Source organism: Sardina pilchardus, chromosome 9 (assembly GCF_963854185.1).
Source record: "Sardina pilchardus chromosome 9, fSarPil1.1, whole genome shotgun sequence".
Lineage (NCBI taxonomy): Eukaryota > Metazoa > Chordata > Actinopteri > Clupeiformes > Clupeidae > Sardina > Sardina pilchardus.
Window position 1 is genome coordinate 3,772,363 of NC_085002.1, and position 15,000 is coordinate 3,787,362.

At 43.6% G+C, this 15,000-nt stretch overlaps 2 protein-coding genes across 2 annotated transcripts in view; both read left to right on the forward strand.

Moving 5' to 3' along the window:
• The window catches only part of LOC134092107 (collagen alpha-2(IX) chain-like), an 11,515-nt gene extending 1,383 nt beyond the window's left edge, over positions 1 to 10,132 (forward strand). Inside the window, exons 5-25 of the mRNA XM_062544906.1 lie at positions 953 to 1,048; positions 1,195 to 1,221; positions 1,436 to 1,489; positions 1,874 to 1,945; positions 2,304 to 2,363; positions 3,660 to 3,695; positions 4,271 to 4,315; positions 5,051 to 5,086; positions 5,205 to 5,249; positions 5,445 to 5,480; positions 5,590 to 5,628; positions 5,909 to 5,941; positions 6,273 to 6,344; positions 6,915 to 6,974; positions 8,400 to 8,440; positions 8,565 to 8,588; positions 8,715 to 8,738; positions 8,855 to 8,878; positions 8,995 to 9,018; positions 9,205 to 9,285; positions 10,084 to 10,132. Of these exons, the coding sequence (XP_062400890.1) occupies positions 953 to 1,048; positions 1,195 to 1,221; positions 1,436 to 1,489; positions 1,874 to 1,945; positions 2,304 to 2,363; positions 3,660 to 3,695; positions 4,271 to 4,315; positions 5,051 to 5,086; positions 5,205 to 5,249; positions 5,445 to 5,480; positions 5,590 to 5,628; positions 5,909 to 5,941; positions 6,273 to 6,344; positions 6,915 to 6,974; positions 8,400 to 8,440; positions 8,565 to 8,588; positions 8,715 to 8,738; positions 8,855 to 8,878; positions 8,995 to 9,018; positions 9,205 to 9,285; positions 10,084 to 10,132 (978 nt within the window). The remainder of the gene's footprint in view (positions 1 to 952; positions 1,049 to 1,194; positions 1,222 to 1,435; positions 1,490 to 1,873; positions 1,946 to 2,303; positions 2,364 to 3,659; positions 3,696 to 4,270; positions 4,316 to 5,050; positions 5,087 to 5,204; positions 5,250 to 5,444; positions 5,481 to 5,589; positions 5,629 to 5,908; positions 5,942 to 6,272; positions 6,345 to 6,914; positions 6,975 to 8,399; positions 8,441 to 8,564; positions 8,589 to 8,714; positions 8,739 to 8,854; positions 8,879 to 8,994; positions 9,019 to 9,204; positions 9,286 to 10,083) is intronic.
• Positions 10,133 to 10,675: 543 nt separating this feature from the next.
• LOC134092108 (collagen alpha-1(VII) chain-like) overlaps positions 10,676 to 15,000 on the forward strand; it is a 35,269-nt gene continuing 30,944 nt past the window's right edge. Inside the window, exons 1-6 of the mRNA XM_062544907.1 lie at positions 10,676 to 10,742; positions 11,008 to 11,052; positions 12,057 to 12,092; positions 13,484 to 13,525; positions 14,061 to 14,141; positions 14,392 to 14,427. The gene's annotated coding sequence lies outside the window, so the exon portion shown is untranslated. The remainder of the gene's footprint in view (positions 10,743 to 11,007; positions 11,053 to 12,056; positions 12,093 to 13,483; positions 13,526 to 14,060; positions 14,142 to 14,391; positions 14,428 to 15,000) is intronic.

The window sequence follows — 15,000 nt, forward strand, 5'->3', positions numbered from 1 at the left end:
CACGCACACACACACACACACACACACATAAATAGGGATGTGCTGCCAAACGCATTCAACCCTGAATTCAAGATACTGTAAGTGACAACTGTACATCAACCAAATAAAATCATATAAATGCACAGTCTAAGCAAAGCAACCAAAAAGGCGTCTGAACATGGCGGTGCCATGGCAACCTGTTTTACCATAACAATTTGGAGTAGCGATAAGTGATTTTTCATCTGAGATGCAATATCAGTGCCAGGTTTTAAAAATGTCCCTTAATTCTGTGTAAAACTGAGGGGTAAGCTTTCTATCCTTTGGTTGGTATACCCTGCCCTGTATTTCATGCCTTACAGTATATCTCATACAACTTGTAAAGTTTGAGTAATTATTTTCCACTCTAGGACACAGTAGGAGTTACAGTAAATTCCTTGTGTTGTAGGTAGGGGATTTCCGAAGTGCCCAATCAACAGCCAAGCCTGTTTGACATGACACAACATGACACACAGGAAACAACGGCAATGCACAGCTGGCTGGTGGCAGCACCAAATGCTGGTTGCTCAAGCCATTCATGATCTGGGGAGCATTTCCCAAAATGTTCCCAAATAGTTGCTAACCTGTTAGTTGATTGGCAGTGGGAGATTGCATTGCAACCAGCAAAGTTGCTAACTTAGTTAGTGCCCCTGATCAACAACACAACCAAACAAACCACAAGCCCTAATGCAGACACCCACAAATACCAAGGAGTACCAAAAAACTCTTCAATCAGTTCCCTTCATTGTTTCGTTCAGCCTCATTATATTAACCTCTGTCTCTTTCTCTCTCTCCCCCTCACACTCCCTCTACCTCTCCCTCTCCCTCTTTGTATCTCTCTCTCTCTCGCTCTCGCTCTCGCTCTCTCTCCCTCTCTCTCTCTCTCTCTCTCTCTCTCTCTCTCTCCTCTCTCTGTATCTCTCTCTCTGTCCTTCAGGGTCGGCCAGGTGGTGATGGGTTAAAGGGACTCGCTGGAACACCTGGACAGGATGGTCGCCCTGGGATACCAGGTACCCCTGGTATCTCCATTAAGGTCAGTGGTCATCATCATCATCATCATCATCATCATCATTATAATCATCCGCTTTAATACACTGCTTATTTAGCCACATGTCCCATTGCCATTCTAGAGCAGCCTATGTGTGTGATTCACTAACCTCTGTACTGTCTTTTCTTTAGGGAGACAAGGGGGATCGAGGAGACAGGGTGAACCATTCACTTTTCTTAGCTAATGCACTGCACATGTCAATACTAAACATATTTGGCTTTTTGTGTGCTATAAAAAAATGGCATCAGATAAATGTACTGTAAGCTACATCAATGCCCTCCTCTAAATCTTTCTATTCTTCTATCTTCCACTTTGTCTCTCTTTTGTGTTTGCCCCCCCCCCCCACACACACACTCACTCTTTGCCTTATAGGGCCTCCCAGGAGTAGGCAGTGGTGTAGCGGCCAAAGGGGACCCCGGAACACCAGTAAGTTAACACCCTGCTTACACACCCTGCTTACATCACAACTACTCCTCAGACTCTTTAGGAAGGACAGGGAGTTTAGGCACAAACAAAAGAACAAAACATCAAATTAAAAGCCCTCTCTGTTAGCCTACATCTTTCTGTCCAAGTATTTGAGGCTTAAGTAAGTTGTTGTACTATGGTGGACAGTTGCGCTGCTCTACTACCGTATGCTGGACATTCCATTTGTCTTTTTACCACACTTAGGGGTTTCATCAATTCATCAGCAACAGTAGCACCCATTTACAGTATATTGTTCTGATGATGTAATATTGGTGTTTGGCATTCTGGTTTGTATCGGTGTGTATAGTAAGTGTGTGTGTGTGTGTGTGTGCTTTTGTGTTTAAGGGGACAGCAGGGCTTCCAGGTCCAGCAGGTCCAGCAGGACTTCCTGGATTAAAGGGGTCCAAAGGCGACAAGGTTAGTGTGTGTGTGTGTGTGTGTGTGTGTGTGTGTGTGTGTGTGTGTGTGTGTGTGTGTGTGTGTGTGTGTGTGTGTGTGTGTGTGTGTGTGTGTGTCTGTGTGTGTGTGTGTGTGTGTGTGTGTGTGTGTGTGCGCTTGCATGTGTGTGTTGGTAAAAATGCAAGAAAGAGGCCTTTTAAAGAAGATTAAGGTAGATAATCTAGTATGTGCTCAGAAATGACAACAGTTTAATTGGTTTCAAGTGTGTGATTGAGTGATTGTGAGAGTGACTGTTTGAACTATTAAAAGTATTTGGTTTGGTGGTGTGGGTTCAGTTGGACAGTGCTTGTGTGACAACGAAATGTGTACGTTCTAGGGTGAGGGCACGGAAGGTCCGCCTGGCCCCGCTGGAGTTCAAGGAGAGCCCGGGGATCGAGTGAGTAGCCACCCAGAACATCCGTGGATGACCCATCAGACACACATCTCATTCTCAAGCCTCTTAAGGAATCCCACATGACACACATCTCATTCCCAAGCATCTTAAGGAATCCCACATGACACACATCTCATTCCCAAGCATCTTAAGGAATCCTTTATGACACACCTCTCATTCCCAAGCATCTTAAGGAATTCCATCAGACACACATCTCATTCCCAAGCATCTTAAGGAATCCTTTATGACACACCTCTCATTCCCAAGCATCTTAAGGAATTCCATCAGACACACATCTCATTCCCAAGCATCTTAAGGAATCCTTTATGACACACCTCTCATTCCCAAGCATCTTAAGGAATCCCACATGACAAGCATCCCACACGCATCAAAAATGACTTTCAAAACATATTTGCAAAACACATTTGTTGTGATGTGAGTTTGCTAATTGATTGGAGTCCATTCAATGTCTGGACCCTCTCATTTCACTTTCGATTTCCATGGAGTATTACCACTTGTGAAATTAAAATTAGAAGTTGTTACATCACTGAAAAGTTGAATGGTTTGGGTACAGTAAACTCAGCATTCAGTTTTTTACTCAATTTCAAATCGATGGTGTTTGGTTCCTGAGATTTCAGTGATTTTGCAAATGGGCATGAATGGGAGAGAGACTAGACTAGACGGATCTGCCAGAGCAAATTCAAACAAGGACCTCCTCTCTGGTACCATCTGAGATCTGTTGCTGTTGGCATGCTGTCTAATTTGGCACTGTATTCTCCCTAGAGGGGATGAACAAAATGTGACTGTCTGTACTGTATATGTTACTCTATAGATGTCTATTCATGCATATACCAGTAGCTGCAGTGCTTGCTTTGGTTTGTGTACTTAGCCTGGCTTAAATCAGGGGTGCGTTTTGGCATGCCAGCTACAGTATAGATTTGATGAAGGGGTAATTACTTGTGTAAATGGCATCTATTCATCATTTTGCCAGTACAGTGACATAGCACGGTTTGTATTTCAAGTGTAAAAAGAGTGCTCTGTTCAGTGGGAGTATATTTATCACTTGTTTCTGATATGTGACATGTAGCTGATTTTAGCTCCTCAGCTGCACCGTGATGATTACTGTAAAATAGGAAGATCTTGCCTAATTTTGATTATGGACACCAATAATTGTGGCTATAGTGACAACCTACTATCTATTAGATCATTTGGTGATGTTTTAGGCACTAAAGCACTGTTTTGCAGGACTTGTGTGTGTTTCCTCTGGAATCAGGTCTAATTCTGTCCTAATGTCCTCAGGGTCCAAGAGGGCCCGCTGGAGAACGAGGAAATAAGGTAAGAGTCTCAGGATCACAGGATTTTGTGTAGACAGATGATCAATAATATCAATAATGTCCTTCATTCGTCATGAAAATCCAATACATTTTCCGCTCAACTCATGTCCTAATAATGCTTCAGGGAGGGTGCATTGGCATGTGAGTTCAAATATTACCTTTTGTGAGGTTTGACAATTGCACCTTAAAGTCTTGATCCAAAATGCAGGATCCCTGTGGATCCTTAAAAGGTCTTTACATAGGCACCCGTTTCCCTTAAATAAAAGAATGAAATGACTTGTCCCTATCTGTGAATAGTGTCATGTTTGCTTTTCTTTTCTGCTTTGTTGTGGTCTCGCTTATGAAGAAATATGGGCAAATAATCATATAATAATTCAGACCCCTGTTATAGATTAAACTTATATCAGCAAGTTGGTGTGCCTTGGCATTTTGTTTTCACCTTTGGTGTGCCTTAGCCCCTTAAAGATTGAGAACCTCGACTTAAGAGATCCTAAAAAAGTCATTAGATTTGTACTATAAACATGCAGATGCCCTGATAATGTCTGCCTGTTAAACCTGCATGTGTTACTCTATCAGGGTGACCGGGGCCAAGCAGGACAGCCAGGCATCCAAGGGGACAGGGTGAGTATGAGTTTGTGATTGACACACCACTTAACCAATCAATGCCCACCGTGGATCATCAGCGATTGCTGTCTCCAGCGCCTATTGGTCAAACTGCATCACATTTTGCTCCTTACAGTGATGCACATTGAAAGACTTTTTACCTCAACATGGTATCCTCTGCAGTAGCCCCCTCAACATGGTATCCTCTGCAGTAGTCTCAACATGGTATCCTCTGAAGTAGTCTCCTCAACATGGTATCCTCTGCAGTAGCCCCCTCAACATGGTATCCTCTGCAGTAGTCTCCTCAACATGGTATCCTCTGCAGTAGTCTCCTCAACATGGTATCCTCTGCAGTAGTCTCCTCAAAATGGTAGCCTCTGCAGTTTAACATTCAGGATGCAGTATATCAATGATGACTGTGAGGTCTGAGGTCAAACATGTCAGGTCGAACATGTCAACATTTTTGTCCTTAAGGGCATGTATTGATATATTTAGCCTATGTATGTATATGCTTTTGACACATTAGAGTGAAATGATGGCCTTGTGTGTGTTGTGTTACTGAGATACTGCACCACTCTGTTCTTATTGGATGCCGTCTCATCAATGAAGTAAGCTAGAACTGCATCATGTGACTACTGGCTTATCCCTCTGATTGGCTGGAATACTTGAGTGATTAGCGCTTGCTGTGTGAAGTTGTTTTGGTGCTCACTGCCTGAGTAAATATGTCTCTCTGTTTGTATGTGTGTGTCACAGGGAGAGAGAGGACCAGTTGGGCCCCCAGCAGAGAAGGTTAGTGCCTTCTGCTCAGCCCACACAATGTCTCCAGTCTTATATCCTCTGTCCGGAGCCTCTTTGGATCTTTAGAGAAGAAAGACTCTGACACTTTCCTACCCTCTTCTGTTTTTAGGGGGAGTCTGGTAAACCTGGTACTTCAGGGCTGCCAGGACTCAGAGTAAGTGTGCTATGCTATGTGTGTAATTTAATGTCTGTGTGTGTGTGTGTGTGTGTTTCCCTGTTTGCGTGTGTGTGTTTCCCTGTGTGATATTATGTGTGTGTGATATTTTGTGTATGTGTGTGTGTATGTGTGTTTTTTTTCTCCTATTTACGTGTGACATTATGAGTGTGGGATATTGTGTGTGTCTTGCAGGGTTTGCCAGGGCCCAGTGCATCTCCAGGAGAGAAGGTACAGAAAGCACATCTGCAAAAACTGACATTTGAAATCCATATAATCAAACTGAAAAAAAAAAAAAAAAGACGGGCTAAATTGTTTGCCATTTTCTCCTTCCTTCTAGGGCAGCAAAGGTGAACCAGGAGAGCCTGCAGGTGGTGGTGTAAGTTAGCCCACACAAGCCATCTTAAACCAGATTTTATAGCACCAAACTATTGGAATTGCACAGCTATTGAACTTGTGTCAGAAATAGTCTCGTGGACCATCTGTTTTGTCTCTAATTTTTGCTTTGATGTGTGTTTTCTGGTTTTTGAATTGTCACAAGCTCTGTTAGTGTTATGTGTGAATAGATGAGCTGTGGTTTGAGACATGTTTGGTTGAGATGTCCTGTACTTTGTAGTTCTGGCACAGTGTGCTTAGTTTGCTCTGGGTTCTCTCCACAGGGCGCCACTCTCCCGGGGAGGAAAGGAGAGCGGGTATGTGGGGTATCCACTGGTGTTGAATGTGTCCCTTTAAAAAGCTGCTTGTCAGCCAAGAATTGGTCAAACAGCGTGCTTCTACAGCTTTTAAATGAAGAGCAGTTTTTCAAATGTATATGATCTTTTAAATAGTTATTATTATAGTGAAAAAAATGTGGATGTGTGTGTGTGTGTGTATGTGTGTGTGTGTGTGCATGTGTATTTGTGTGTGTGTATGTGTGTGTGTGTGTGTGTGTTTATCTGTGTATGTGTGTGTGTGTGTATGTGTGTGTGTGTGTGCATGTGTATCTGTGTGTGTGTGTGTGTGTGTGTGTGTTCATGTTCACAGGGAGAGACGGGCCTCCCTGGCCCTGAGGGAGCAAGAGGAGAGAAGGGCGAGCGAGCCCTGAAAGGAGACAGAGTGAGTGTGTTTGGCCACGCCCCCTCAGCTCACCAGTACCCGTCCGTAATGATGTCACACATGTTTGGCCACGCCCTCCTCAGCTCACCAGTACCCGTCCCTAATGATGTCACACATGTTTGGCCACGCCCCATCAGCTCACCAGTACCCGTCTCTAATGTCACGCATGATCTCAGGCCCTTCTGTTTACTTTTGTGCACTATGCTTTTGTGCACTATGCTTTTGTGCTTTTATATGAGCCAGAGCATGTGTATATCAGTCAGCACCAACTGGAAGCTGATTGGCTGGCCGTTGTCACTGTTAGATATCCTACTGTACATTAGATCCTTCTAGAAGTTTCATTTGAAATCAGTACACTGTCCGTGCCTTTTAAAATCATTGGTTCACTCACACTCAGCAGCATTCTCTGCTCTAATAGCTTTATGTTTTAATTAATTCACAGATCCTTCTAGACGCTTCATATGAAATAAGTTCATCGTTTGTATCCTCTGCTCAAGTAGTTTATGTTTTAATTGATTCACAATGCCTTTATTTCCTTGTCTGTCTGTCACTTCCTGTGTTTGTCCGAAGGGGCTCCCAGGGGTCGGAGTACCGGGACTTGTTGGAACCAAAGGAGATCAAGGGGATCGAGTGAGTGGCACGTCATATGCTGTGATGCAGAGATCGACTCATGGCACATTTATAATCATAATCAGATAGATAAATAGATATACTTTATTGCCACACAACAATGTTGGTGGTAATTGTTTACAGAATGTAGGCTAGGTCAAGCCAAAGAGGGAGAAAAGGGAAGAAAAAATAAATAATATAATTATTTTAAATAATCCAGATGAGTTTTGTGTTCAGGAGTCTGAAGCGTCTGTAGCGTTGTCCAGAGGTAAGAAGCTGGGAGGTCTACAAGCTGGTAGTTTGGATGAGAGGGGTCATGGTTTGGTAGCTCAGTAGCCCAGAGCCAGGAAGTGTGTCTAGGCGACGTCCAGGCGAAGTGTGTCTTTTAGCAAAAAAGTATTGTTAACAGATGTCATGGCACTGTAGGCTTTCATAGTTCTGCGCCTGCGACACATTGTCAAATCCCCTAGTTTCTATAACAACTTGTACATGCAACAACGTTACCTCTCATCGCAAAACGAAAGTAAACACAGATCACCGTGGTGGCAATAGAATGTAGAATTCTGATGTGCAACATCCTATCAGACACAATTGTTTGCACTTGCATGTCATGCCAAAAGACACTTATGACCTGGGGGACATACTGTATGTAAATATGTAAAGAGACCAGTCCACTGTAATGCACAGAGGTCATATAACTCTCTGAGGGGTTTATTTTCAATGATGATAGGCAGAGATGGCATGATGTTTACATTAGTTCATCCATGTCGGTGCTGTAGCAGCCATAGTGTTCCAGTTTGTGAGGCTAAAAGCTGTTGAGCACATATGGAGTGTACAAGAATGGATGGTTACGTTACATTACGTTACGTTACGTTACGGTACGGTACGTTTATTCTCATATTCTTTGCTTTAATAGGGGCCACCTGGTCTGGGGGGAAGACCTGGAGCAAAGGTAAGCCAAGTCCCTGGATCCATTCCTGACCTCAGTACGTATCTCTATCAGTACGTGTGTGTGTGTATCCTGACCCCAATACGTATCTCTATCAGTACGTGTGTGTGTGTATCCTGACCTCAGTACGTATCTCTATCAGTACGTGTGTGTGTATCCTGACCCAGTATGTTTCTCTATCAGAACGTGCGTGTGTGTGTATCCTGACCTCAGTACGCTTCTCTATCAGAATCTGTGTGTGGTGACATGTATAAAACAATAATAACATGCTTAACATTCCATAAGATACTGGGTGAATTACACTGGATTTGTGACAAACTGGATCAGTGATAAGGATGTTGTGTCATTGTAAAAAAGGGTGACCGTGGTGAACCAGGGGAGGTTGGGGAGACTGTAATGTAATGTAATGTGTGATTGTCCAGGGTGAGCGTGGTGAACCAGGGGAGGTTGGGGAGGCTGTAATGTAATGTAATGTAATGTGATGTGTGATTGTCCAGGGTGACCGTGGTGAACCAGGGGAGGTTGGGGAGGCTGTAATGTAATGTAATGTAATGTAATGTAATGTAGTGTAATGTGTGATTGTCCAGGGTGAGCGTGGTGAACCAGGGGAGGTTGGGGAGGCTGTAATGTAATGTAATGTAATGTAATGTGTGATTGTCCAGGGTGAGCGTGGTGAACCAGGGGAGGTTGGGGAGGCTGTAATGTAATGTAATGTAATGTAATGTAATGTGTGATTGTCCAGGGTGACCGTGGTGAACCAGGGGAGGTTGGCGAGGCTGTAATGTAATGTAGTGTAATGTGTGATTGTCCAGGGTGAGCGTGGTGAACCAGGGGAGGTTGGGGAGGCTGTAATGTAATGTAGTGTAATGTGTGATTGTCCAGGGTGAGCGTGGTGAACCAGGGGAGGTTGGGGAGGCTGTAATGTAATGTAGTGTAATGTGTGATTGTCCAGGGTGAGCGTGGTGAACCAGGGGAGGTTGGGGAGGCTGTAATGTAATGTAGTGTAATGTGTGATTGTCCAGGGTGAGCGTGGTGAACCAGGGGAGGTTGGGGAGGCTGTAATGTAATGTAGTGTAATGTGTGATTGTCCAGGGTGACCGTGGTGAACCAGGGGAGGTTGGGGAGGCTGTAATGTAATGTAGTGTAATGTGTGATTGTCCAGGGTGAGCGTGGTGAACCAGGGGAGGTTGGGGAGGCTGTAATGTAATGTAGTGTAATGTGTGATTGTCCAGGGTGACCGTGGTGAACCAGGGGAGGTTGGGGAGGCTGTAATGTAATGTAATGTAATGTGTGATTGTCCAGGGTGAGCGTGGTGAACCAGGGGAGGTTGGCGAGGCTGGCAGGAATGGGTCTCCAGGGCCAGCAGGTGCGCGGGGGAAAGAGGTAGGAGAGGATGAGCTCTGTTGTTCTTCTTCTTTTTCTTCTCTCCTTTTTGTTTGTTTGTTTGTTTTATTGTTTTTTTACTGTTTGTTGTTACAGTGGTCTTGTCTGGTGTCTATGTGGGCATATATTGTGTATGCATGCACTGATGCTTGAGTTGCCCTACTGTATGTTTGTTTATTTGTGTGAGGAATTTCTCCATGCTCTTTATACATGACTGGTGACCTGCACTAATGTTTAAAACCAATAACATTTCCAATCACAAAAAGGAGAAGATAAGCTCCTTAAAGTCATTTATAAAAGTGTGTATGCTGCACTGTAAGTATGTATGTGTATATGTACGTATGTGTTGGGGAGTGTGCAAAATGTGCATATTCATACTTATCTTATCTCTCATATCAATCAATGGTTTGATAGTTGTAACGTTATAAACTGTTTATAATAATATACTGTTTATAGTAATTGTCCTCCTGAATTCCATTTTTATTCAGAGCCTCTATTACTTTATTCCTCATTGTGTTATTTTGAGTTCAAGCATTTTACCACTTTTATAGGGGGAGAAAGGAGACAAGGGAGATGAAGGAACTGCGGTGAGTCTTTGCTTTTGCCTGCTGTCTGAGCATTTATCTGTGGCTCTCTGACATATGTTTTCTGTTTAAGTTCAAGTTCAAGTTTATTATCATGTACTCAAAGATAAGAATTTATCAGCATTGAAAGTCTTTGTGCTCGAGTGTCCATTTCGCCACACACACACACGTTTTTCTCGCGGTCACTTTTTCTCGTTTGCTCCGTGGTGTCCAGGGCGAGCCAGGGCTGCCAGGGAAGACGGGGGATCGTGGCGTGCGGGTGAGTGGGAGATCGGCTCAGTCCGACCCAAACACACACACACATGTCTCTCGTCTTGTGTCAAACACACACACACATGTTCATCTCATCTTGTGCCAAACACACACACACACACGCATGTTCATCTTGTCTTGTGTCAAACACACACACACACGCATGTTCATCTTGTCTTGTGTCAAACACACACACACACACACACGACAATCTCGTCTTGTGCCAAACACACACACATGTCCATCTCATCTTGTGTCAAACACACACACACACGCATGTTCATCTTGTCTTGTGTCAAACACACACACACACGCATGTTCATCTTGTCTTGTGTCAAACACACACACACACGCATGTTCATCTTGTCTTGTGTCAAACACACACACACACGCATGTTCATCTTGTCTTGTGTCAAACACACACACACACACACACGACAATCTCGTCTTGTGCCAAACACACACACATGTCCATCTCGTCTTGTGTCAAACACACACATGTCCATGTCACCAGCTCGGGTCTGAAGTTTCAGCGCTTTTGTCTGCCAGGGTTTACCGGGTCCGGCAGGACAAGTGGGGGAGAAAGGAGACTTTGGCGATCCAGGAGAGCATGGGCGTAATGTAAGATACACACACACACACATACACACATGCATACACACACACACACACACACACACACACACACACACACACACACACACACACACACACTCACATTTACACACAAGCTCACTTTTCACATATCCCTCTGTGTGAATTTCTGTAATTCTCAATGTTTGTGTTTATATCTTTCCATGAGTGTGATTCATCAGGCTGCTTGTGTGTGTGTGTGTGTGTGTGTGTGTGTGTGTGTGTGTGTGTGTGTGTGTGTGTGTTTTTCCAGGGTAGTCCTGGGGCTGCAGGACCCCGAGGGTTTAAGGGAGAGCAGGTAACATTTCTGCCAGACTCTTCTGCCACTCTTCCCCAACCTCCATCTCTCTCTCACTTTCTCCTCTCTCTCTCTCTCCATCTCCATCAAAATATAGTAGCCACACCATGTATCAAAATAAAATACTAAAATACAAAATACTAAAAATGCTCTTTAAAGGGACCATGAAATCACTGTTCAATATCTTCCATATCTCTTTATGTAGTGCGTTCCGTCCTTCATTGGTACTCTGACTCACTGGGCCAAACGCAACAGCTTTTCTCTGTCTACGAGGCACGCCATTAACTCTGCAAACAGTCAACAGCTTTTCTCTGTCTATGAGGCACGCCATTAACTCAGCAAACAGTCAACAGATTCAACAGATCAACTTAGCTGACCTGCCTGTTTCATCTCATAGCATAAATACCGTACTCAAAGATGTACTCAGAAAGTCACAACTGAACTTGTCAAGAGGTCCAAATTAACTGCCGACCCTATGGAGAGCCAAAGTATGTGGGCTTTAAACAACCGAATGCAGCTGTTGGATTCTTCAGTGATTGCGTTTTAGTGTTCTAGCTCGAATGTCTGAAGTGAGGATGGTCATTAAAGCTTGACGGCTGGATCAGGAATCGGCGATTAGATGATGATTTATTGTAAATGATTATTAATGGTCTATTAATTTAAAATGATGACTTCAAAGTCATGTTAGTCTGACATGTGCTATGGAGAAGGAGGTCTCTGGCACTGTCAGTGCATGCCCAGAGTATGTGATAATGCTTCAGGTGGTGCGTGTGCCAGCTCTTTGAGCAGCGAGATCACATAACTAGTGCTGTGTGTCCCAACTGGATGATCGTGTTGAAGTTGCCTAACGGTGATGGAAGTTGAGTAACATTGATGGAAGTTGAGTAACATTGATGGAAGTTGGGTAACATTGATGGAAGTTGAGTAACATTGATGGAAGTTGAGTAACATTGATGGAAGTTGTGTATTGCGTCACTCATGTCTGGTTCTTTTTTTCTCCCCAGGGAGCTCAGGGCCCCCCTGGTCCTCCAGGAACTGCGGTAGGTTTAGTCATGATCTCCGTTAGTCATGACCTGACTCAAACAGTGCAACGACAAAACACTTGTGTTTGTGTATGTGTGTGTGTGTCTGTTTGTGTGTGTGTGTGTGCGTGTAAAAATGGCAGAGATGCATTCAATTTTGGTAAACATTGGCGAACGTTCGTGGTGAATATGTTGAATGATTTGGTGATAACATTCCATTCTAACGGTCAAACTCACGTCCAGCTCCACTGTATGTTCGCAGAGAACTACCTCCTCAGACTGTTTGGGGTTGTTTGTAAACGTTCGCCTATGTTTACGAATTTGAATGCACCTCAGATGTTTGAAATGTTTACTTGTTGATGCAGGCCTACAACATAGATATATATATTGACTAGATGTCGCCTTGAGCTTCTAAGCATACGTCAACACCGGCGCCATCTTGGAGCGGGGATTCTGAAGCTCTAAACTAGTTCACCCGTGTTGTCCAGTGTTACATATTTAGCTACTTTTGGGCATCCCGAGTGATTAAAATCTTATCTATTGACTAGCGACAAATTTGGCGACTTCTCACAATGATGTCAAACTCTGTTTCTCAGTTGAAACGTCAGAAAATCACCGTTATAGTGGCTTTTCCATTTGTGAATTAGAGTAAACTACATCGCATTCGCCAAACGCATCGCCACATGATTATAAACTTAATGATTGGCCTATGTAGTATCAGACCGTGTTAAAGCACAGAAGTAAATGTTCAAACAACTTACCATCTAACAGCAACTTCTGGTGAGATTACAACCTGAGTCAACGAGACAAGCAGCAGCCTCAACCAGAGCCCGCCATTGTATCAAACCTGGTTGAGTTCACTCAGAGTTCGTTTAGCGGCGGTCGTGAGCTAGCGCAGCATGAATGGGCGTCAATGGGGCTAGACGGGTAAGTTTATCTTCGTCATTTTAAAAAGCGTAGTTTTTCTCTGGACTCGACGTAAATGCACGTTTGTCAGTTGAAACAAACCAAAACACTACGAAATCGCTTGAGATTTTGACGATTTATGGTGATTTAATTTTCGATAGATCTTTGCCTGTATTGACGCCAATGCATTTAAGTGGAGTAGAACCCCGCTGTAATGGCGTCTCTATTGACGCATTCCTTCCTATGAACTGCAGCAGTCAAGGCGACATCTAGTCAATATATATATCTATGGGCCTACAAAAGGAAACATCTGAAACTAAACCTCATTATGTTACAGTATCATTAAGATTAACACATATGCACAACACAGATGCACTGTGACATTACATTGCAGTGCTTGACTCAGATCTATTCATAGATTCTTCATTCATATGGCTTCATACAGTATGTATCATTGTCAAATTATCTCTGTCTCTGTCTGTCTCTCTCTCTCTTTCTCTCAGTCTACAAGTGATGCTAAGATAAGGGGCGAGAGAGGGGAAAAGGTAAAGTAAGAACAACACACACAGACTATCAACACACATTTCACATTTATGCCACACTGACACAGAACACATGCTCCATGCACACGTGCCACACACACACACACACACACACACACACACACACACACACACACACACACACATACACACATACACACACACACATACATATACACACAGACTATCAACACACATTCACATTTATTCCACACTTATGCACAACACACACTTCATGCACACGTGCCACACACACACACACACACACACACACACACACACACACACATACTATACACACACACACACACACATACACATACACACACACACACACAGACATATACACACAGACTATCAACACATTCACATTTATGCCACACTTATGCACAACACACACTTCATGCACACACACACAAACACACAAACACACACACACACACACACACTTCATGCACACACACACACACACACACACACACACACACACACAGGTATGTATCACATAGCTGAGTGATGTTTGTCTCTGCCCCTGCAGGGGGATGCGGGAGACCCCGGTGAGCACGGGGGCAAAGGTCAGAAAGGTGAAGCTGGTGGACAGGGACCTCCAGGAAAAGCGGTGAGGATGGGCCATGTGTCCTGTTAGAGAGTCATTCATTCATTTGTGCATTCATTCATTCACTCACTCATTCATTCATTCATTCACTCATTCATTCATTCATTCACTCATTCACTCAGTCATCAAAGTGCCTTTGAATTTGTGTAATGTGCTCTCTTGAGAACTTTGTATATTTTTCCATTTTATTTGTCATGCGTGTTTCATTATTTTGTGTGTGTGTGTGTGTGTGTGTGTGTGTGTAATTCTGCAGGGAGCTGATGGACTAAGGGGACTTGCAGGACCCAGAGTCAGTACCACCAAGAGCAGAGATTTTCTGCAGACTTTTAAATACTTCACATAATATGGAACACTGACTACACCAGACTGCATAAATAATAATAATAAAAAAAATAATAATAATGATAAGTTTAATTTATATAGCGCCTTTCTCAAACCCAAGCATAGACACAGACACATTATTGTCAACTTCAACTTCGCCTCAAGGGCATTGCCAAAATCCCACTATAACTCAGTCATAATACCAGCATATCTGCCTCTTGACCTGAGTCGTGATCGTCAGCATATCTGCCTCTTTAACTCAGCATTAATACCAGCATATCTGCCTCTTGGCCTGAGTCGTCATCGTCAGCATATCTGCTTGTGCCCCCGTAGGCATGGAGAAGGTGCCAGGGCACTGCCAACCAGAGTTGGCTTGTCTTCTGGAATGTCTGTGTGATTTGACATGCCCCAGTTGCCATGCCGTTTCATGGCGGCGTGCTAGTGAATAGGCCTGATGAGATTGCTTAGTAGGAATTATGGCAACGTGTTTGTGAAGTGTAACATGGTTGCCTGCAGTAGTTGTGCAGCGTGATTTATTCTG